The sequence below is a fragment of the Meleagris gallopavo genome, chromosome 3 (assembly GCF_000146605.3).
Source record: "Meleagris gallopavo isolate NT-WF06-2002-E0010 breed Aviagen turkey brand Nicholas breeding stock chromosome 3, Turkey_5.1, whole genome shotgun sequence".
In the NCBI taxonomy this organism is placed as follows: Eukaryota; Metazoa; Chordata; class Aves; order Galliformes; family Phasianidae; genus Meleagris; species Meleagris gallopavo.
In genome coordinates, this window is record NC_015013.2 from 72,396,106 (window position 1) to 72,419,477 (window position 23,372).

The 23,372-nt window shown below is 42.0% G+C and overlaps 1 protein-coding gene across 1 annotated transcript in view; it reads right to left on the reverse strand.

Moving 5' to 3' along the window:
• Positions 1 to 2,035: 2,035 nt before the first annotated feature.
• NIPAL2 (NIPA like domain containing 2) overlaps positions 2,036 to 23,372 on the reverse strand; it is a 47,202-nt gene continuing 25,865 nt past the window's right edge. The window contains exons 4-11 of the mRNA XM_003205199.4: positions 20,533 to 20,592; positions 18,468 to 18,589; positions 13,305 to 13,401; positions 8,986 to 9,121; positions 6,548 to 6,636; positions 4,780 to 4,843; positions 3,444 to 3,538; positions 2,036 to 3,130 (exon numbers count right to left, since the gene is read on the reverse strand). Of these exons, the coding sequence (XP_003205247.1) occupies positions 3,036 to 3,130; positions 3,444 to 3,538; positions 4,780 to 4,843; positions 6,548 to 6,636; positions 8,986 to 9,121; positions 13,305 to 13,401; positions 18,468 to 18,589; positions 20,533 to 20,592 (758 nt within the window). The 3' untranslated portion in view covers positions 2,036 to 3,035. The remainder of the gene's footprint in view (positions 3,131 to 3,443; positions 3,539 to 4,779; positions 4,844 to 6,547; positions 6,637 to 8,985; positions 9,122 to 13,304; positions 13,402 to 18,467; positions 18,590 to 20,532; positions 20,593 to 23,372) is intronic.

The following is a 23,372-nucleotide window of genomic DNA, read 5'->3' on the forward strand; positions in this document are numbered from 1 at the left end:
AATATTTCATCTTTTACTGCAGCTGACCAGTAGTGGAACAAGCACTGAGTGAGTCCTGCTGGTTCTGGTCTGTCAGAAATCCCAGCCTGTAGCCAGCAGGGACCACGTGAGATGAAGACTGTCCTCCATGACTCCCTTCAGTTTTATTTCAAATCCTGTGGAGCATCTGCTCAAGAAAGTTAGTCTGCAGGTGCAAGTTTCACATTTTGTATCTGGCAGATGTATTTGATGTCAGGAAAAACATTGCAAGAAAATAACTCGTTAGTAAAGAGAAGGGTTCCAGGAGCTTTTTTTGTGATCCAGTGAAAAAAACTTTTTCAGTAAGCATTTGTCTGTGCTACTTGTCACCTAAACATCACAAGGCAAATCACAAAATCACAGAATCATTCAGATTGAAAAAGACTAAGGTCACCTAGTCCAACCATCAGCCCATCCTCACCATGCCCACTAACCACATCCCTCAGTGTGACATCCACATGGCTCTTAACACCTCCAGGGATGGTGACTCCACCACCTTCCTGGGCAGCCTGACCACCCTTAAAATAGCATTGATTAGAAACTGATTCTTGAAACAAATTGTGTCCCTTTCTTTGCAGAGGAGTAATAAATTACCATCACCATGTTTCTCTGACCCTGTGATATGTTAATTTTTTGGAATATGCTCGTCTAATCACAGGTTTTAACTGCACATAATTCCTGCCTCAATAAATTCATTTTAATTACATTCAAGTTTATGGAAAACATTTTTAATCCTTATAGTTTTGCATAAACCCATATGAAGGGAAGATATATTATTTGAGAAGAAATACAAAAATTAAAAATCAATTATAACTTTTGTTATGGGTTTTTACATTTCATTTTGTACATTGAGGAGAAAACACTATATCTCCTTCAGCCCTGAATCACGGAGGCAGATTTCAGAAAGATGCCCAAGGCCAGTAATTTTAATAAGAAGCAAAAATAAATCATGTCCCACTTTATATCCCAGGTCATAGAATGAAAAACTATAGGCCTCCTAATTACATCTTTAGCACATGTTCTCACTTGAGAATCAGAAAGTTACTTACATTTGACATACAAGAGGCAAGAGGCATAGGAGGCACAAAAGTATGCCCTTATTCCCTGCAGAAAGTGTACAGAATCTGGTAACTTTTCTTTCTTGAACTTTGGAAAATTGAACTTAAACTATGAGAGGGTAAAGGAAGGCTGCAGGAAGGCAGCTGGTACAAGCAAGGTGCAGACACTGAGCCCTGTCCTGTGCCAGCTGGAAAAGATCCACAGTAAAAAACAGCTCTGCAAATTTCACAGCTGGAACATCACTTGAATAGGAAAACCTACAGTGCTGTGCATACTTTGTTTGAAGTGAAACCATCTCATGGATCTTTGGCTTTACCTATTTTAGAATGAAATAAACAATTACTTGGGGGGGAAAAAAAGGGAGATCTCATTTCATCATATCCCAATGAAACAAAAGCTGCTCAGCCTATGGCCCATATCCATTACAGCAGATTAATCCAATCCCAAAAGAAGTATCTTGTCCAAGATGTGAAGGCTATTATTGAATGCTTTTCAAGAGCACTTTTTGTCTCAGAGGAGGTGTGTGAACATCGCAGTATCAGCTGCGGCAGGCCAGATCTTCCAGCAGGGTGGATGGGCAGACCATTAATGCCCAGCAGAAGTTTTTCTTTCCAGGAGCCTGGGATTGGAGGACACCGCAACCTCCCAGACCTGAGTACTGCTATGGTCCCCCAATGATGTCAGCTCTTCAAATAAGTGTAGAGAAACTACAATTTAATGAAGGAAAATTTGTGCTGTTATCGTGACTCTAGTGACCCTACGTTTTACAGGCTTTCCTCATGCAAGATTACCATAGCTGTAGTAAGGGTGCAAAATTTGCATTAATTCTATTTCAGGAGTATTTCTGCAATACCACAGAATCATAGAATAAATGAGGTTGGAAGGAACATTAAGGCCCACCCAGTTCCCACCCAGCTGCCACCTGCCGTCTCAGGCTGCCCAGGGCTCCATCCAAACTGGCGTTGAGTGCCTCAGGAATGGGGCATCCACAGCTTCTCTGGGCAGCCTGTGCCAAGGTTTCACCGCCCTCTCCTCCCTGGTTTGTAGTACACAAGATTTTATCAATATTTTTAACACTCTATCTATCATACAGAGCTTTCTCAGGGTGCTGAAATATAAAGCGAGGAAGCCTGGATCTCTCATTTTCTCTTTGCACTTCCTTCATTAAAACCCTCTTTTCCTAAAAACAGTGGCTAAGCCTCAGACTAGACTAATTTAAATTATGGGCAGTCCAGCCCAGTACGCAAGACATGGGAAGGATATAAAATGCCACACTTGATTGCTCAGCTCCACCTTGGCTGGATACCTTGTAAATATATGCGTGTGCACCAAGGTTTATGACAAATGCTCTTCTCTTCCCCCATCTCATATAAGCACTTACGTCCTTTGAAGATAAGAGAATTAGTCTGATAGCAAAAGATAATCTGGATTTTCCCTCTGCACGTAGTAAAAATGTGTGTACATGATTATTCATAATGCATATATACCTACAATTTTGATTCTTGAACAAGCAGGATCAGATTTTTAAAGGCAGTAAATATACAGCAGAATATTTTGAAGTCTCTCAGAAAAATCCTCTTTATTTCCCATATTTGTCCGTAAGCATCTATGCACATCTGGGGGTTTTCAAAAACAAATTTTAAAAATCCTGTCATGTGCCTATTTGCATTTCTAGGCAATTAAATGTCTAAAAATATCCCTACTTGTTACTAAGAGGCATTTATACTTCGAGAACATTCTGTTTCATTAATGGTTATTGAGTTTTTCTTAAGGCTTTCTTTATCTTCAAAACACATTTAGGACAGCCAGAGGATAAATTAAGTAGGATTGAATAACATATGACTCATCAACGTGCAGGAATTCAATGTCTACTTGAGTACATCTAATGAAAAGGTGCTGCGGATTCTTGTTCCAGTGGCATTCCTCTCGTTAAGTGGAACGTAAGGTGCCTTCTTCTTTCAGCTTTGACTTTTCCCCGAGTCATCTTTATTATTCAAAGTGCCATAGCATGAACCGTAAGAATCTGGTTGTATTTTGCCTGTCAATTTTTGTCCTAAGGAAATGGGGTGAGAGAAGGGAAAAACAAAAACTCCGTGAAGAATTTTAATAAAACAAATCCCCCAACCAATCCATCATTTGAACATTCCTTGCTCCAGTAATCATTGTTTTCATTTGACTGGTTGTAACAATAGCTTGGAAAAACTCTGAAAAATTATTTGAAAAATCTGTTGGGAACAGGAATAGAAATTAAGGGAACAGTATATTTATTAAATACGACTAGAGCACATTTCTGACTCAACTCTCCTAGGTCATTCCATTATCTGATATCTCATTTTTAAACAGACAGGAAAAAAAGTCCTACTTACCAGGAATACATCCACAGTCAATATAAGGAACTTGTAAACGCTCCTCTTTTTTATTTACTGCAATTACAAATACGCTGAGGAAAGATAGGAGACACCTGCAAAATAACAGTGGCATTGTATTATTAAGAACAGTTCACTGCGTCTGGAATGAGAACTTTTACCCATGTTTCTTGTTCAAGGATTTCCAAACACAAGCTGCTCTGTTTTTAAAGAACCTTTTCCTGCTGGCATTTCTGTACCTTCATCCTGGGCTCCTGTCAGACTAGTTTGTGCCTCCTGAAGCTTTACAATTGCTTCCAAGGGCTTTGTAGAAAATGATGCTTTCAGTAACATATACCTAATCAAATACCTGTGAGCGTGAGACCGCAACCTTTGGGTTCCTGACCAAATCTTGACACAGCATCCCAGCTAGCACTGCAGCATCTGTGATTTCATCAACAACTCGGGCTTGTTGCAGACAATCAACATCTCTGTTGTTTTTCTCACTCGACTGCATGTCTCAGGGGCAAGCTGTAAGCCAGGAGCAATGAGAAACTGCTACGCTTGGACAAATCTCCTATTCACTCTGTGTTGGACACACAGTCGCTACCTCCTGCCTGCCAAATCCATGGTTGGATTTGCTCATCTCCATTTTCTTTCACTTTTCCCATAGTCATGCAACACTGCAGTTCTGGGCATCTACTGCAGTCTGACTGCAGGGGACGAAGATGTCTGCAGCTGTCGGCCTGGCTGTTTGACAGCAAGGGGACAAGATGGTCCCACAGTTCTGGGAAGTGCTATTAACCATCTATAGCCCATCCTTAAGTAATATTCACCTCTCCCCTAAGCTGTTGCTGTGCTGGTAGCCATCGGATTTCTGGCTCTCAACACTTAGGGCCTTCTTCAAATATGTTTTAACAGCTTCTTAGCATGCTTCCTTGGCACAGGAAGATCCTTGTAGGCAAGCAACTCCTCTAAGTGCCCACATCTAATGGCATCAAAAGGCAACTGGACCTGCAGGTGGACTGTGCCATGGGAGATTTCTCACACAGGTATAAGCACCCCTACAACACCATCTTTGGTGGAGAGCATTGGAGGAACACTTGCTGCTAACTTTTCATACCACTGTGGTAGTAGTTCGCAAGTATCTCACATTTTTACATATTTGGATTCAAAACCGGGCCTCCAAACTCCCATAACATAGATATTAAGTCATTCCTTTAATGTATTTTCATCCTACTATTCCATAATACTTTAATAACAAGACGGGTTCTTCTTACTGAGAAAAGAAGAGGTTCTGCAAGGCAGTACTGATGCAGTACAAGCGTTTGTGCGGATTATAGGTCGATACACTTACCCGAACAGAAACATGAACACGCTCAGGAAAGCTGCACTTTGGAATTCCTGATAAAATATGACCCCTGGAATGTGACAGAAACAAGAATTGCAGATCTTGACTGGATTCCAAGTGATATGAATTACAGCTGGGAGGGTCAGGAGCGGTGTCATGCTCAAGTGGAGCAAAAAAATGCCAAATATGGTATTAATACACATTGTGGTGGGTTCATATTATATACCCATATGCCATTATCAAGGCTTTCTCAAGATACTGCAAAAGACTGGAGAAGATTTAGTCTATCAGGCTGGAGCATGTGCTATGTTTGTAACTGCACAGATGCGGGGTATTTTTTGCACTGTCAGCAACAGTTTTTGTGCAGGTCAAACTCAAAGTCTAACTCACGGGCATACAGCTAGCAGGTTCCTCATGGATTTAATTAAGCCACTCCAACAGTGTGGACACATTAACTCCAATTGGGAACAGGTTTTTGATAACTAGCTGTGTCCTTGGTATTTGCACCAAGTTAAGGGCTCCAGCAGCCAAGTTTGCCAAATCCTTCTGGCTGAAGGGATCACTAACTCTTTCTGGTCACCCCTCGAACAGGAATTAGCACCTCTGCGGTGCAGATGACAGAGCCAGATGTGTATCTGGATCTCAGCTGCCCTAATGCACAGCCAAGTATATTTGTTTTAAATCACTGATGAGCATAGTTTTGCTTAGAAACACCAGAGTGTGAACCAGAGCCACTGAAGTGTGTCTGTACATTCAAAGTCTGCAGCTTGGGGTGGGGAAATCACGAGAGGAGGTATTTTCCACCAGTATCCCAGCAAGATTCATCAGAGCTTATTCTCTAAGTCCTACACTGGTTTAACTAACCTGATGCAAATGCAAATGTATCCAGTCTCAAAGCCATTAAGCCATTCCTGAATAGGTACTTGATCTCTTATGGAGGCACAAGGCCAATTTCCCCATATGGCTGCAAGAATGCAACCCCCTTTTGGAAAAAGTCTCAGTCACAAACTGTAGGCCTCCTAATGCAGGTGCCGAGGCAATCTGTGCACAAAGCTAACTCCCCTTCTCATTAATGGCAGTTCTGCATGAGAAACTCCTGCACAGCAATGACAGGAAAGCCCCCAGTGTGTGCTAAAATGAGTCATAAATGTTATAACAACACAATCATTTTGGCTCATTGCTGATACAGCGTCTTAGTTGTCCTCCCTGCTCATGTTCTTCCACTCTGCACCATTTCCAAGATCTGAAGTTCCTCTTTAACAGCACCGAGTTCAGAGTTCTCACCCAGAATAAAATGCTAAATGCTTAAAAGGTCTTTGGAGTCATTTTATTTCCTTCACTTAACCTAGAATTCCACCTTCTGAAACTGAATACACACTAACTACAATGAAGCACAGCTGGTTGTCATTTGAGCAGTTTGCCAGGTTGTTAAAATTACTCTACCAGCTCAGATACGGGGAGGTTGGTGTGCACATGGGAAATGCATTTGCTTGATGTCAAGATTCGGCTAAGATAAATGCAGGTAATTCTAGTGAGCCAGTAAGGCACAGCAAACTGTACATATCAATTCTGGAAATGCCAGAATTCAGTATTTTTTATTTTGCTTTGAAAGTTGCGAACTGGCTCACTTTTCAGAGCATAAACACTTGTCATTTAGGAAAATCTTTTTGAGGAGACAAACATGACTGGTTTGTGGTCCTGTCTGAAGACAGTCATGTCTGAAAACTCAGTGTTTAGAAAACCATTCCATAGAGACTGAGGGTTAGAAACCAACCTGAAATGATGGCACTCGTGGTGCAGAACACAAAGTTAATGGGCACAACTGCTCTTGCTTCATATAGATGCATTGCTTGATTTAAGAACCTGGAAAACAAGTGTTATTGCACCACTTGGCTACAGGAGCTTCATTACACTTTAAGTAAGGTTAAGCTGGCTTCTGTCAGTTCAGTATGACCATTTCTTACCACTATAGCAAATAATCCTTGACAGATGAGTATGTGTACTGAATTCACTTACTAGTTTTGACTTCGCAGAGTGCAAACAACAACAACAAAAAAGAGCAAAGCAAGAAAGCTGGAATGGATTCTTCTGGCCATAGACTGCCATTGAAGAGACCTTTGAAGCACTGCTGGAAAAATTGCCTGCCACAGATAAGGGAGGAATGCTAGGATATTGCTGGCCATGGTGTGCCTCAGCTCTTGGAAGAAGTGCTGCCAGGGACAAGTTGCTCTAATTTAAGCAGGTTGGGTAAGGATATATTTCCAGCACGGACATGCATATGCAACTCCTCATAGAACTGTTGCTCAGTCCAACTTGGCTAAAGCATGTATTTACATGTTTATCACCCATGCAATCGCACCCAGACACACTCAGTTCCACTGGAGAAGTCCAGGAAAGTGGCTCCAGGCCTGTGCTCCTTGGGTTGGAAACTCTCTGCTGTGCTCCTCAGAAAGGCAGCCCAAACCCTCATCAAAATAATCAACAAGAATTTGCAGGAGCACGTGAGTGTGCACTGCACACAAACATGCAGCACTGAGACACCGGCCATGGAGCAGCCCACACATTCTGCATCAGCAAGCAAAGAAGGCCAAGCACTAACCCACTTGTAAGGAGACCAAAGCCATCAACATTTACCCACAAAGTGATGAATCATGAGCATGAGCTCTTGGATGCACCGATAGTCTGTTACAGGAACGGTGCATTTCAAACTGAAAGAGAAAAATCAGAAGACTGAAGAGTGTATTCAAAACCTATAAAAAGAACCACACTTAAATGTTTCGGTGGTACAATATATGTGAACAGTAAAAATCCAAGCTTGGATCTGTTTTAGCCATTAAAGTAATTGCATGGTTATTTTAGCAACTGTTGAACAGTCTCCATGGTGCTTTAAAAATAAAGAAATTCTACATATCCACAGGATAGTCAGGATTTTGAAGTCATTGAAAACACCTCATTATTTTCTCCCACTTGCAACAAACTTGGTCACAGGGACTAAAATAGTGATACTGAGCCCAGCACTGAGTCCAGGAGGATGCAGCAGCCCAGGCTGTTGTCGTGAGCTGACATGACAGTCAAATAAAATAAGAGAAGAAACAGTGAGAATGAAAAAAGGTAAACTGACAGCACTGTCTCCATTAGAAAATGTTTCCAAACAGAGGAAGGATGAAGAGTCACTGAGCCCAGGAAACAAAACGGGCACATTTTCATTCTGACCTAGCAAAAAGAAATAATGAAAGTGTTGGCAAGGAGAGGTTAATTCAGCAGCTTACTATTTACCAGACTTTTATTTCCTATTTATTTTATTTATTTATAACAGCCCTGAGCTGTTGTCCTGGTGAAGACAAGCTGGTTGTAAATCACTCCACTATCAGTCATGGCGAAGTTCCGGAGTCAGCCATAGGGTCACCGCACAATAATGCGTGGACTTTCTGATTCCACATGGAAATGGTATGTTCTGCCACAGCAAAGCTGGATTGGCTCTTCTACCAGAAAATAATCCTGCAAGTAAACACTGCAGCAGCCTAGATGAAATTACTGAGTGATGCTATCAGCACCTGAAGCATAAAGGGAAGGGACTCTCTGTTCAGCTCCAAGTCATATTTTACCAGGCTGCCACCCCCAGCAATCTGCAAAGGCAGCCTAAAACAATCACTTAACAGGCCTGAGGCCAGCAGGGAAAACTCTGATGTCCCCCACTCACCAAAAGCTAACTACTTCCTAAAACAGCACAGACATACAAGGCAGCAGAGAGCAGCATGCACATGTAACAGAAGTGGGGAGAAAGTGGGAATAAACTCTTCTTCAGTATGATGAGTAGCATGAGCTAGGGACAAGAGCTGCAAAGTGAGAGTAAATGTGGCCATTTGATTGTTCAGCAGTGAAGGTTTCTGAAAGTAATTAAAAAAAAGTATCAGGAATATAAATTTCATGTAATGAGTCCAAAACTTGTGCCGAAACAAGAACCATATTTGGCCAAACTTTGTTTAAGGTGATAGTGAGAGAAAGCATCTGTCTAAGTAATCAATTATAAACTGAGAAATAAAGCCTAAATAAACAGTATTATCAGTTGTAGACAATTCATGCATCTGTCAGGGTTCTCCCAGGAATTTGCTGCCTTTAAGAGCAACTTATATCTAGGGTCCATGTCAGTGCTGCGGAGAACTAACAGATAAATTGATACAAAGGTGAGGAGATAAGGAGAAACTCACTTACTTGACCTGGAAAACACAAGAAGTTGCCATTAAGATGAGCATGATATAGAAAACAGGGTAAGTTAGCTGCATTTTCCCTTTGGCAGAGAGTGTTATCATGCTGGCCACAGCCTTCACAGCAATGACAGTCAGTGAAGCTGAAAGGGAAAAGGAAGGATTAGCAGGGCAAGACCCACAGTGGTGACCTCAGAGCATCAGCGAGAGATGTGCCATGGAATTGATGCCTTGAGAGACACCGAGGTGGAGTTTGGGCACCTAAAGCCAAATGTGTGATTTATAAACATTTGCTAAGTTGATGTCTCAGCTAAGAGCAGCCTTAACTGTGTGTGTGCTTTACTGATGTGTTTTGCAGGTCTTCCAGAACTGATGTCTGCAACCTTGCATCTGTCCAAAGTCTCTCTGCTTTCAGTGTGGCAGAGGTAACAGACTAATAAAATCTTGCACAGTGTGTGAGAAAGAGACAGAAATTGAGCTGGGTTCAAAGAAAGACCCCATCCATTTTCTGCTGCTGAGTATATGCCCTCCACAGTGGGCAGCGGTGCTCAAATAGCCTCCACATCTGCCGGACATTCTTTATTCAGCCCAGCTGTTAATCTGGAGCCCTTGTTGCATTGTGCAAGCATGAGAGGCCTCCTTCTCCATTCAGAGAAGCCAGCACACCTACTAGCAGGCTGCACGTAACATGGCAGCCAGAAATAACTGCTAACCCTCAGGATTTCTCTGCTGAGACAGGAGCTGGTCAGAGCTGATCTGTGGGATCGCATCACCAAGCACTTAACTCTCCCCACAGGTTGTGTACAGGGTCCAGGCAGTGAGCACAAGGTCTGCACTACATGTCAGGGGTGAGTCTTAAGACCAGAGAATTGTGTGTGTTTTCAATCCATTAAATCATCTTCAGTGCATCATCAAAAAAAAAGAGATCCCAGCAGACGATGATTTGGTATACGTCTGCAGTTTGGAGAAGTCTTGCAATGCCCAACTTCTAGAAAAGGGTCTGAAAGCTGAGCTAAGAGCTATTTCAGGATTCTTTTTGGAGTGTGCTTGTGGTTTATTGAAGCTAAACCAACGAGGTTGTGATGACTGCAAGAAAAAGTACAACAAACTCAAAACAAACTGATAATGGTAAGAAGAATCAGGGTGCAGCGGTGACCTTCGAAGAGAGGTAATTCATTGTCAGGAGCACTGCTCCCCAGCTGAGATCCAGTTCCACCCTGTTCCAGAGCTGGGAGTGTTGGATTTCTGTGTCTGATTCATCCTCCTGTTGCTGCAAAATTCAGATTGGCAAGGCAAGCTGCACTGTGCAAAGAGTTCAGAGCAGGGGCTTGGAGGAAAGGTGGGGGAAGAAGAATGGATTTGGGTCTGAGGTTTTGACTGCAAGCATTTTTCTTACAAGTCCAAAAGTTCAGAGGGAGTTTAAGAGTTGTCTACACTTGTGATGATCCTGCTCACCATCATGGAATTCACTCCTCTAACAGCAACCTTTGCACCTAGTGCTTTACTTCCTGCTCTATAACTGAAATAGGTGGAGTAGTTCACCAAACACAGCAGTAACAGTGAGCAGGATGGGTCAAATCCTGACCCATGCTAGCGCTTATGATAAAAAGCCAAAAATACACAAAGCCCCCACGAAGCAGCCCACATAATAACTGAGATTTGTGTTGCAACTGGGAGAGTTATTATTTTGAAAAGAACACTTCCAGGTAAAAGTCAGCGGTTTGAATTGTCCAATTAAGTAAAAAATTGCTGAAAATTAGTTTCTGATAAAAAGCGTCATTACTTTCCCTTATATTTTAACCAACCAGAAAAAATAAGCAGAAGGGATTTTTTGGTCTATGCTGTTATTTTTGTTTTGGGTTTGTTTTGTTTGAAAAGATGGAGTGCTCTTTTAGCTAACATAGACCTGGAATAGGTTTCAAACCCCTAGGAAATGGTTTCTCTGTCTCTGATAGAATGACCCCTTCCAAGCTAGCATGACAAATGATGCCACTGTCCAGCTGTTAGAGCAGGAAACTCAGAAATCCCACTTTAATCTGAAATATTTCCCCCCAAATTTATGATAACTCCCAGTATAAGCATGAGGTAAGATAAGTCTCACCAAATGGACTTGCAGATTTACATTAAGTAAAATATTTGCAGATTTCATGATCACCTCTGCATTTTCTTTGTAGTGGAAGTAGCTTTCCCATCCAACAGAACATGAAGGCTGTCTTTTCTTTCTACATTTCATTTACATCCATGTGAACCCTCCACCAGGAATGAATCTGTGCAGATATTAGGTAAGGCAGAAATTCCCTTCTGTGTGCTGCCCCTGAGAATTTTGGGCATGGTGACCCCATTCCTCATCTGCCTTTCCTGCAGCCACTCCAAGGGCAGGGAATACATGGAACGGCTGTGAGCCCTCCCTCACATCCCCATGTGCCCAGCAGAAATGTCAGATAGGAAGCAGTGCAGCTCTGCAGGGACTCCCAGGCACCAGGACAGTTTCAGGAGCTGGAGCCAGCCAAAGTTCTGGACTTCCTGCTTGAGGGAACTGTTTGAATTTCAAAATTTCCCATGAACCAGGATTTGTTTGTTTGTGCCTCTTTTAATAGAGCAAGAATAATGACACATTTTTCCTAAAGCTGCACATGTTCTCCAAAACCTCAGCAGCCACCAGCTGCAATTGTTGTTTATGCTTGATTTCAGCCTTCCCACCAAGCTGCAGTGAGTGCCTCCTGGGCTTTTCAGATCTTCTGCTGCTCAGCATCCCCATACGTCCCTTTGGCACTGCTGGTGTTGGGACTGGCAGGCTCCACAGCAAAACAAACACATAAGGCTTCACAGCCTGATGGACCACCTCTCCTAGACTTAGCCTTTCTGCTGGGTCTGCCCCAAACTGTGGAAGATGAGCATGGGAATCCATCAGGAGTTCTTTAGCTGTGTGGCAAGGACATCGAAGCTCTCATTGCCCAGGAGCATTGAGGGGTTGGAAACCACTGGGCAGCTCAGTGAGTTCTTCCAGAGCTGCCAGGCTCCATGCTAGGAGTTGTCTAGGCTCACAATCTCTCTTCCAAAGCAAGAGAGCAGTCAAACAGACTGATGGCTTTTGGGACTCTTTGATATCTGCTTCATTCAGGGAGAAGGAAATCCTTCAAGGCTTCTGCAGAGCTGCTGATCCTAATGTTGAAGGTGCTGGGAAATTTAGTGGGGGAACAGTCCCAGAAATGTAGATAGGAAAAGAAGTCTGAGCTTCTCAGCTAGGTGAAAAGCCAGGCAGGAGTCTAGAAGAATGTGGCCAATAAATCTGCATGTGCTTTACAGTGCATCACTGGCAAACTTCATTCAAGCTCAGTTTTATCAAAACATTTCTGACCAGCTCCATAAGAAACGCCCTGTCTCTGTAGGATGGCACATCCATCCAGTGAACACAGTGAAAATACAAGGGCTTCTCCAACCGTAATATCTCCTATTTGATTATCTCGGCCCATGACATCAGAGGCGGATGTTGGTGTATGGCAGTAGAGGTTGAAGCTTCCCACCAGTATTCTGTTACATGTTGTTGCTGTGTGACAGATGGCAGCAGAGGGACAGTCTGACAGAATGGCGTCTGACGTGGATGTGTGTATGGAGATGGTGTACCATCAGGGTTTCATAGACAAGTTGACAAGACAAAGACGAGAAAAGAGATGGAGCAGTGACAAATTCTTAATATATGCCTGCTTGCAGTGGAGCTTTAAAGGCAGCCTCCTGGTATTTTTCATAACTGGTTCCAGTTTGACTTCAGTGAAAACCACCTGATTAAATGCTCTCTCTTGTTTCTCTGGGTATTGATTATTTTCTGGTGGCAATGTTAATCAGGCGGCAAACTTCAGTGACCTGCTGAATGCTTGTTTTGTTTCTAGAAAGATGGTGAAGTACAGACACCCATATAGTCACAGAGTGTCACTGCATACACTTACAGAATGCTTACACAGTCTTGAACTGCTCTAGTTTAAATAGTTGAGTTTCTCAGCTATCCTGCTCTGCTCCACAAAACAAAGTTTCAAACAGTTCACTTTCCCAAGATCCAAAGCACTGGTTAAAAAAGCTTCACAGTATTGTTGCACACACCATATTCGTATAAGGAGCTCTCTAAAGAGAACCAGTCCCAGCAATGAGCACAGAAACTACATTCCGTAATTGGCTTCCCTCTTCAAAAAGACCACAGTAAAATGATGTGAAATGTTTCGGTGATTCTCCTTCCCTTTGAAGTGACCCTAATCTAAACTGGTTGGGGAGTCTGCGTGACAAGGAATTATCAAGTGACTGACAGCAACATCAAAGTGAGTAATATGTTCTTACCCAGCATTGCCACCATCATTAACAAAACCATGATGTGCTTCACAGCCTTTCTTTTGTAAAAATAAAGGAGAATGCAGAATATTATAATTTCTAAAATCTGGAAATAAAAGGGAAGAAAGTTAGAGCTGTAAAACTGTGTAATAAATGCTTCATTAAAAGTCTTTGAAATGTCATGTTTTTGTACTTCTAGCTATATTTTCTCATTGGTAGCACTGGATGACTTTCAAGGTGACAGTAAATATATGTATATTTACTGAAAATAATTTTTTCAGAACTTCTGTGTTTTTAATTCTTATAGAGTAAGGCACTTACCTGGGGAAAGCTGTCTCTCCTTCTGGATATGGTATTCTTAGTGTCACTCCTTGTGATGTGCAGAATTATGCTTGTTGACCTCTTTGCCCTTCTCCCAAGCCCTGCTCATAAAAATCCACCTAACCCAATCTTTCTGCTCTGACTTTCTGCCATACATCATCAGGGAGAAAACATTTATTTGCTGTGGCGTTTCTCAGATGGCAGGGTACCTGTCAGGAGCTCACCTGGAAAAGCTCAGTGACACACCAGCAGACCACACTGCAGGACAGCTGCAGCTGCTGAAGCACTTTTACTCACACTGCCCATGGTCCAGACTTGCTCTCTCATCTGACAGTTGGTTAAATCTGACAGTTGTTAAATTTATGGACTTGCTGTTCATTTGTCTTATTGCATCACCACCTCAGCAGAAGCTCCCTGCTGTTCCAGCTGCCCAAGCCACCACCAGGCTTTTCTCTGTGCTTAGTGATGCCGAATGGCTTCGAGGAGTGACTGAGTTTCCACAGCATCCCAAAAGGATGGGGATTCCTCTCCTACCATGCATAATGTAGTTGCACAAATGCCCCTCTTTGCTAAAGTCAACAGAAATCGCAAGCGCAGAAAGCCTCTTGAAAACAAGAATGATGAGACCTCAGTTCTGAGGGGTACAGAGAGCCCCCTGGCCTGAGAGACTGGGTGGAGAAAGAGAGGTTTGTGCACATGAGGAAGTAACTGAATGGAGGAAATAAGACAGAAAATGAGATTGTCATTAGTATTGAATCTGATTATTTTCATTGTTTTACCAGTGAAACAAGTCGAAGAAAAACCTTGCCTCTACTCCTTTGGTTGCATCAATACCTTTTTATTTTATATTTTATACAGCCCCTCCACTCTTAACACAGCACTCCAATAAAGAAGATCTGGGTGTTGCTCTGCTGCTATTTAAAAAGAAGGAACTGAACAGTTAGCAACAGTAGTTATACAATGTAAGATTGCAAATTTCTGATCATGGAAAATAAGTGCACAAGTAAGAAGTTGTCAACTGCATTCAGCAACTAACATTTTCTACCACACTCACTCTCCCCCAGATTATTAGTGTGCAAAAAATATGAAAAGAATGTGGTATGCTTTAATTCACTTTTGATTTACCTTCACATTGATCTCTGGCTCTTGAAGACAACTGAGAGACCAATGCATCTCAAAACAGTGCAAACACAAATTCAGATTTTATAATTTTATACCACCATTCTTTAAAGAAATTCAAGCATTTCTTACCAAAAAAAGGAACATTTTGCTGTTGGTTAAAAGACAAAAACATTTCTGGACTAATCACTGTTCAATCATCTTTGCAATCTCTTGCAGAATGCTGCTCTCCTCCCCCTCCAGAACAACACCCCTAGTGTGCCTGCAGGGATGAAAGCTGGGACACCATATGGTAGAATGAGGCCTTTGCCTCAGCCTCCCAGTAAGGAACCTCTGCAGCCTACCCAGCTTCATTCAGCAGTGTAACACTGGTTATGTCTCAATTGGGAAACAAAGCAGAAGACATGTTAGCAACTGCAGACTTGTGAGTTCATCTTGGTCTCCCCGTGGAAAACTGCAATGGTTCTGAGGGAACTCAAGAGGAAAAGTAAAGGTAGCAGCTTCCCTGTTTGTGCCACTAGCAAACACATCTCAGGGCCTGAGGGAAATATCACATTATCCAGCTGCAGTTACAACAGCATTCAAATTGCTTCACTTGCTTTTTGTTTTGTTTTCATTTTAATCAGCGTACAATTGCTAATGGAATAGAAGAAGGCTGTGCTAAGTATGTATCTCCCATGTCGAAAGGTCCTCATGCTAGAAAGAAGTTCCAGAGATGTGCAAGAACATTTCTTCCATGATGTGCTGGCTCAGGAGGTGAAAGGCTCAACTGGCTCAGGATGGGCAAGCAGAGTGTTGTGACAGGGATGGGGACATGGCACCATGTGACATGGCACTGCAGTTCCTGCTCCCATGGTCCTGGTGTAAACCTGAGCACCCACTGCCTATCCCAGCCGCTTGGACTGGTTGTGCAGAGCATGCATAAATGCATGAGACAGCCTGCTGTAAGCAGCCAGCTGTACCTCGGGTATCCATCCATTCTATACTCCCTAGACAGCTTTAAGAGATCCAGTCACCATAAAAGAAAAGAGAAATGCCTTTATATGCAGCTGAACCTAGGAAGAAAGCAGATGCTTGCTTTTCTGTGCTGTTATTTAAGTTTATACAACTCTCCTTTTGCGCATTTTGCATGGAATAGAAAAAATTAGTTCTTACCTCCTGCTGCCCAGCAGCCTAACTGCTCTTACCATCAAGAGGTCCCCTTTAATCAGAAGACAAGGGGAGGATACTGCACTGAGTCACACTGCAAACAGAGTGCATGGCTCCTAACAAGACCTCATGCAGATGGGGTCCTTCCCGGGGGTGTTCTGGCTGTTGCCTTTGGTTGTGTCTTGAGAATTACCACAAATGGTGCTCAGTTTCAATAGATGTTAGCTGCAGTTGTGTTAAGTACAACAACCAGGAATGGGAAGCATGTAGAATCTAATATATTCTGTTTATAGAACTGAAGGAACTTGACTTGTTTACAATCATTTTTACAACTGTAACTGATCTGCACTGAAGTCTTCTCAGGTCCACATTATCAACATTTTTAAAATTGTGATGCTTTCTATGTTTCTAAGCATTACCAGAACCTGGAACAACATACTGCATTGTCTGCCTCAGTTGTTTTTCTGAGACATACAGCTATGCAGGGATCAACGAACCAGAATGGTCTCCTAGACACTTTGAAGGAAAAACAGAAATGTTTTGAAACCGATTTTACAGATATTAAAAATTAGCTACCCACTGCTCACTACTCTTCTGTTTAGGGAAGTATAAAACCTTCATCCATAATTGATGTCTTCTGCAGTGACTCAAAGTGTGCGTATACAAAAAAGAAAGCAAGCTAGGATAGTCATTCCCGCTTAGACATGAATGCAAAGTCTCAGAAGGTGGCTTGAAGTTGTCTCATGGGAACCACAGGCTATTTCTGCAGAACTCCACTGATGCCAGTGGTGAGCCACATGGGGATGGTTTATCACCCACACAGAACATTTTGTACCATGAGGGCTTTGTATTCCTCAGCAGACCATACTTCAGGACTACTTTTAGAAAGACCGTTGGACTGCTTTGTACTGCTGCACTGCCTCCTTTCTATATATATTTATACTGGAAACTCGGCAACTTCTGCTGTAGCTGTGCTTTTTTATACATCAGCAGCAGCCAACCTGCACTAGAAATTTCACAAACAAATATGACAAGCTAATTCCCTGTCCAAAGAGAATATTTACAGCAGGGTTTGCTTGAACTTCCAGCAGCATGCCAGGCACATCAGCCTGGTACCTCTGGGTCTCTTGATTCTTTTCTTTTGACACAAGAAGCTCAAACCAAATGAATCTAGAGAGTAGAAGGAACAAATCAAGCTTGAGTTGTTGTTGAATCAAGAACACTTGCTATGCAGTTGCTCCATTCTCCCTTGCAATCAATGCTATAGAACTGGATGCTGGCTGAGGCAGGGAAAAGAGAAGAGGGGAAAGAAAGTCGAGGGGTTACCTGTCACTTCCTTATACTTTCTCCTAAGAAGAACAGAATAAAATCTTCCTATGTATTCAGCTGTGTTCTTATTAACTGTTCCTGAAATGAAGTCTTGGGGAAAAGCACTTTTTCAACAGCCTGTAAGAAAATGTGCACATTATATGGCACAGAAGTTTGTGGTGTCACGGTGGGTGGATGGAGGTTGTCTCCTTCCACCTTCTTTACACAAAAGGGTGAGGCAGTAGTTAAAGTCTGTACCTAGAACGACAGTCTGTTTTGGTACCTATAGGTGGAAGCACATGGTTGAAGATGTATTCAGTAGGAAAAAGAGAGGGTGCTCAAGCAACTGAGTTTCTTGTTCTGAATTACCTCCTTAAAGGGTCCCTCTCCCTCTGCTAATTACACACACTTGCTGAAGCTCTTGTCAAAGCTCAGGATGGCCTTAGTGAGTACCCCAGAACTCCTAGGCATTGCCTTCACAAGCCAATCTGCTAAGAGGATCAACTTTTGTTTTGTGTTATCGTGTACTCTGTGCTCAGTAAGTACCCTCAATGAGTAGTTAATATATATTTTAAATCTGCAGGCTGGATGAAGCATGAAGACCCTCAGTCTGCCTACTCAGTGGTTTTCTAACTCAGCTTCCTCCTGGAGAGAAACCTGGGCACTAATAATCTAACCCAAGTGAGAGAAAAGTAACCACTTCTGAAGCATTTTTACATTCAGCAGGAGGAAAATTTTTTCAGATTTCCAGAGAGGAAGAGAGAGAGAAATTCCTCGTTTCACTCTTGTCTTGTTCCTGATACCAATTACATACATCAAAGAAAATGCATGGGATTTGAAGTTTGAATGTGGATAGTTTAACCAAAATGGCATTTTTGTATTTAATTCAAACTGCAGTTCAGATGAATCTGAATGGCAGTGACATAGGCTTTCTATCTACATTTCAGCTCCATACAAAGCTCCTTTGGGGCAACATGTAGATAAAACAGGGTGATACAGAAGAACAGAGGACTATTTTCAAAAGTGCAATTTCATTACATTCCAGAAAAGCATTGTAACTAATACATGTATACGCAGACAGTGTGGCATCAACACATATTTTGGTTCAGCACATTTTCAACTTGGATACTGGAGCTCTCTTTCCTGTGAAAACCACACAGAGAACAATGCTTGTACCTGCAGCAGCAGTTTTTCTGCGACTAATTCACATGGCTGCCCAAAGGCCAAGAACCCCAGTTTCTCTGATTTAGGCAGAAATATGAACCAAATACTCACCACATATACCAAGAAAGGCCAGCTCACTAAGTCATTCTGTACTCGTCTTGCTGTGAGCTCGTGGGGTACATTTGGAGCAAATGTCACCAACAGGTATGTCCCTACTACTGCCAGAGTTCCTCCTTGAAAGAAAAGGAAATAATGACTTATTAATACATGTAATTGGTGATTCTTCCTCTCCAGCTTCAAAAAGAAAACTGAAGTCTTCTTGATCAGATATTAGGTATTTGGACTGTATGTGGTTCTATCTAGTACAATTTTTATTAAAGACATAAAGAATTCTGGAATTACAAAATAAAAAGCTGTAAAGTAAAGTAAAGTAAAGCCTCATGGATTAGGGTCACAGTGCAGCAGCACATTTTCATTTATGCTCGATTCTAATACCAAGTGTGTCGCAAAAGAGAGTTGATCTTTTGTATTCTTCATAGTGCAGGTCGCAGAAACTTCTCCTAACCTGGGAGAACATGTTACTAAGACAGATCATCAACCAGCGTGAACACACTGCTCTCCTGAAGTCACTGTGTCCACAGAGATCTGCATCACTGACAAACCTGCCGTGCAAACATTAAGTGCAACAGATAGGTTCTAGTCCAGTGCTTATGTAAAGCTGTCAGGGAGCCAGTGTTTCAGCCACTCCTTGCTGCACTTGCAGACCTATGAACTGTTTTATAAAAGTCTGATTTGCAAAAGACTGCTCAGCCACTGGGTTGCTGGGGCCCCTTTTCAAGGTCAAACTTGCATTATTGTGCTTTTAATAAAAATCTGGAAGTTCTGCCTTGTGGACAGCCAGCTGACAAACACAGATGTTCATTGAGTTATCTAGATAGAAGTGAGCTGATCCTGAGCTCATAAGCTGTACTGGATTAGGGAAGATATTAGCTAATCAATTTTTTTTTCAAGCAATCTTTGAAATTCTTGGCAAACTACAAATCAGTGTGGAGTACAATGCTCAGGAATACAAAACAAAGTACATCCGGAGGGTTTTGCTGGCACTGCTATCACACACAATTTCTTTGGAAAAGCAGCACTGTTCTATATTTATGTGCTCGCAAAAACATCACCATATTTCCCATCGTACAGCTCATTCCTATGGAATGTAGCAACATTGTTAAATCCTTCTTGCATAGTCTAACTCACAGAAATAAAATAAATCAGTGCTGAGCACTAGTTAAAACAGCCCACAGTTATAAGGCCATAAGGGAAACACGATCAGTTGAGGGGAGAGGGGGAATTTTGAATGTAGCAGCTGAGCTGGCAAATTTGGATCTCAAACCTAAATAGATATTATATAGTATTCCTGGAACAATTCTGAATGGGTCTCTCCAAAACATTCATGAGAACAGCTGGGATGAACTTGTTATAGTATGGACAATCAAGCCTAGATGCTGGAAGCTCTGCAGTAACACGAGATGCCCCATGGCAGGTACCTGTCAGGTGTGCTCTCTATATTGAGAATGTTTGGTGCAACATCCAAATCCTGAAATATGTTTGTCTCTCACTATTACAAGCAGGGCAGTTTGATATGTAAAAAATCTTGGACACACACACACAAACATGACATACTTTTGTAATGAAGACCACATTTCCCAACAGAACTCTTGACAACATGATTGCTTGCTCTTTGAAGTGATAAAATTAATACCAAAAGGGAATTTGCCACTTTTAATTGAACTCAAATTTTTGTGCAATATCTATGCAGTAAGAAAAAGAACCTTATATTTGAATGAATAACTCAATAATATCATTAATTTTATTAGAATTTACTCAAAAAGATAACGCTAAATACAACCTCACAAGTAAAACCAGACTATGAAAATAAATCTGAGCAAACGGACACATAAGGAATGAGTTACGGCTATAAGCGCAGAGGATTTGGGAGCGCAGCCTGTTTCACATGCACTGAAGATTCTCCCTCTTCTCCCTCTTTTTGTCACTTCTTCCCAATTTTGTAAGTAGCTGCCTCAAAACACTCACTTGGGAAGTGGGAGTGTGAAGTGGGGGGTTGTGTGAGAGCTTCAGCTTGCTAAGCATATGGCCACACACGTCCATATTAGCAAACACTTACCCAGTATATCTGCAGCCCTCATGGTCCTCTTTAGGAATAAGACAGAAATAAATGCACTACCTAGAACAGAAATATAAAGTCTTTTATATATATATATATTGGATAGAATATCAAGTGTTATAGCAAAAAGCCACTCTGAGCCAAATATAAATATATCTCAAAGCTGTTGCACTGCACCATGATATAACCAGACAGGAGTCCATTCCAGCAACCAACCAATGCTTAATTCTGTATAATTTTAGACATAACCAGCATGCTCTTACGTAGTTGAAGAGCTGCAACACCCTTCCTATCTCCCACACAGACACTACATAAACTGCCCTGATTCAGTCATATGTGGAAGCTTGGGCACTGATCAGTCCTGCTGTTCCACTCCCTGTTTTTCCCTCAACTATCTCCATGGATTCAGACAAGGCATAGAAGGATAATTTTCTGCTTCTCTAGACTTCAGTGTATTAGAAGACTATAAGTAAAGGAGCAGAAATACAACTGAGAGGAAGAAAACCTCTGAAAAAAACTAATGTCATGAACAAGTGGGAGGAGGAACTAGTACATATAGGAGGGCTGCCCACAGTCTTCTAGAATGACTTGTAGTGAGAAAGGGGAAAAATGGAAGTGAGCACTTGAAATGTTCACAAAAATGGAAATGAACTCATCTTTCCTCAGCAGCTCCATCCCTTGCCCAGGTTTCCCACCTCGCCTGTGGCAGCTTCCAGCCCAATCCAGCAGCAGGGAGTGGGTGAGCAGCAGCAGCCATCACAACAGTATTTCTGGTGAGCAGCTCACTGTGGATATGTGCTAGAGAAGGAAGAAGGGGTTTGGAACGAACATGTACCACTAAGATTGTCAGACACTTGTAAGAGATGGCTCTCTTCCAGTGTGCAACATTAGAGCATCTACATCTAAGTGGGGGCAAAAGAGGCTGAATAACTAAAAGAGATGGAGAAAAGCCTTTGGGAGAGGTGCACTGGTAATGTTAGATTTAGAAACTTCAAAGAATGAGATTTAGAAACGTCACTGTTCCAGTAGGGACTGTGAAAAGACACGTTGAACCTAAGTTGTGGGAAGCTGTTATAAGTTCTCTGTTCCTGCCTACAGGATGAAGTTATTGGTTTATTCTTGAAATAATAGATCTTTTTGTGACCATCTTTGCATCATTATCTCTATCATTCCAATGGAAAAATTAATCAGTTGTTAACTACTAGATACACTCTAGATATATCAAAATAGGTTCATAACAAGAGATAACTAGAATGAGAACTCAGCATCATGCCAGTAGAAAATGAGACAAAACTTAAACTGCATGAAGAGTGATGGAGCTCTATGCAAATGAATAAAAACAGTAAAAGAATCTCTAACTGAAAATGCCACACTGAAAGCAAACTATCTGACATAGTTTTCTATTTAAATGAAAACTCTGCTGTAGAAGACACTGGTAGCCAGGCAACACTGGCAATACCGGAGCTAACTAGTTTCTGAAAAGAGAGAGGATAAAAGGCAGGAGAGAAGCAGCAGCAACCTGAGTTAGTGCAGGAATTAATTACTGCTGTCAGAGCTCTCCCAAACCACATCTCAGACCACCCCATATGTAGCCACTGTAACAGTACAGACCTGTTGTTTAATGAACTGATGTCTCAGTGATTTCTTTTTTTGACTACTTTGTCTGGCCTCCCCATGGAGATCTAGTAAACACAACATAGAGTTCAATCCTGGTATTGGCATCCAATTTGAGGTGATATGATTTATGCCCACATTTACAATGCCTGATAAATAGCAACCTGGGTACACCACAAACTCTGAGGCTGGCAGGAGGCACAGGAATGCATCCAGGTAAGGATTCCAGTCGCTCAGCCTGTCATCCACTTCAATAATGCAAATGTGGCAAGCTCTTTATCCAGAGATAGCTAGTAATGCACAAGAGATCACAAGCTCAACAGAATATATGTATAGTTAATGCTCTTTATGATGTGCAATATATAGAGGGATTTAAAAAAAGAAGAGGTTTAGAGAATGTACATTAGACCATCCGGGATGGGAGGAATTGGTAAAATCTGAAGTAGGAGGGAGGATGCCAGTGGAAGAGGAGCAGAGTGAAACCCAGGGGAGACTTTGAACAGAAAAGGCACCTGTCCTTGTGGATAAGCCACCAAGGCTTCATAGGTATTCAAGTGAAGCAGAAAAGCAAAAGCCTCACAGCCTCAGGTGCGTTCCGCTCCTTAAGATGTTCACTTCTCAAGCCAATGTTAGCTGACAAACATTGTCCCTGCCATCTCCTCTGTGCACAGTCACCTCCAAGCTGCCATGTTATGAGCATGAGGCTGGGACCTCCCAAGGTCCCCTCCAGCCTGAGTTATCCTAGGGCTGTGGTCACCCCTGGCAGAAGAGTAAATGGGCTGCCAAAGGCCAGAGCTAAGCACACCAGATATGAGTTAAAACCCTTCCCATCACCCAGCCCCAGTTTCCCCTTTCCTACGGAAGGTCCTCTTGTTCCCCCCTCTGCCACAGGAGCTGTGGGCATCCTCTGATGTTATACCAATGTGGGAAGGAGATCACTGAACATTGTGTTCAACCATATGAATGAACAGACTAAGGAAGTTGGGCAATTGCTGTGCTGAAAAGTATTAATGCATCTTTCCAATTCTTCATTTATTAGCCTGCTTTTCTTTAAAATAATAATAATAAAAAGCTGTAGACAGTCATAGAGATTGAGATCATGTCACCGAGGACTATTCTCTGGTTGTTTTCTTAATTGGTCAGCAATTGAATTCAGCAACAAAGAAAAGTAAACAAAAAAAGAAATTGTCAGAGCATAAGCTGGCAACAGAGTGGCACTAAAGCAA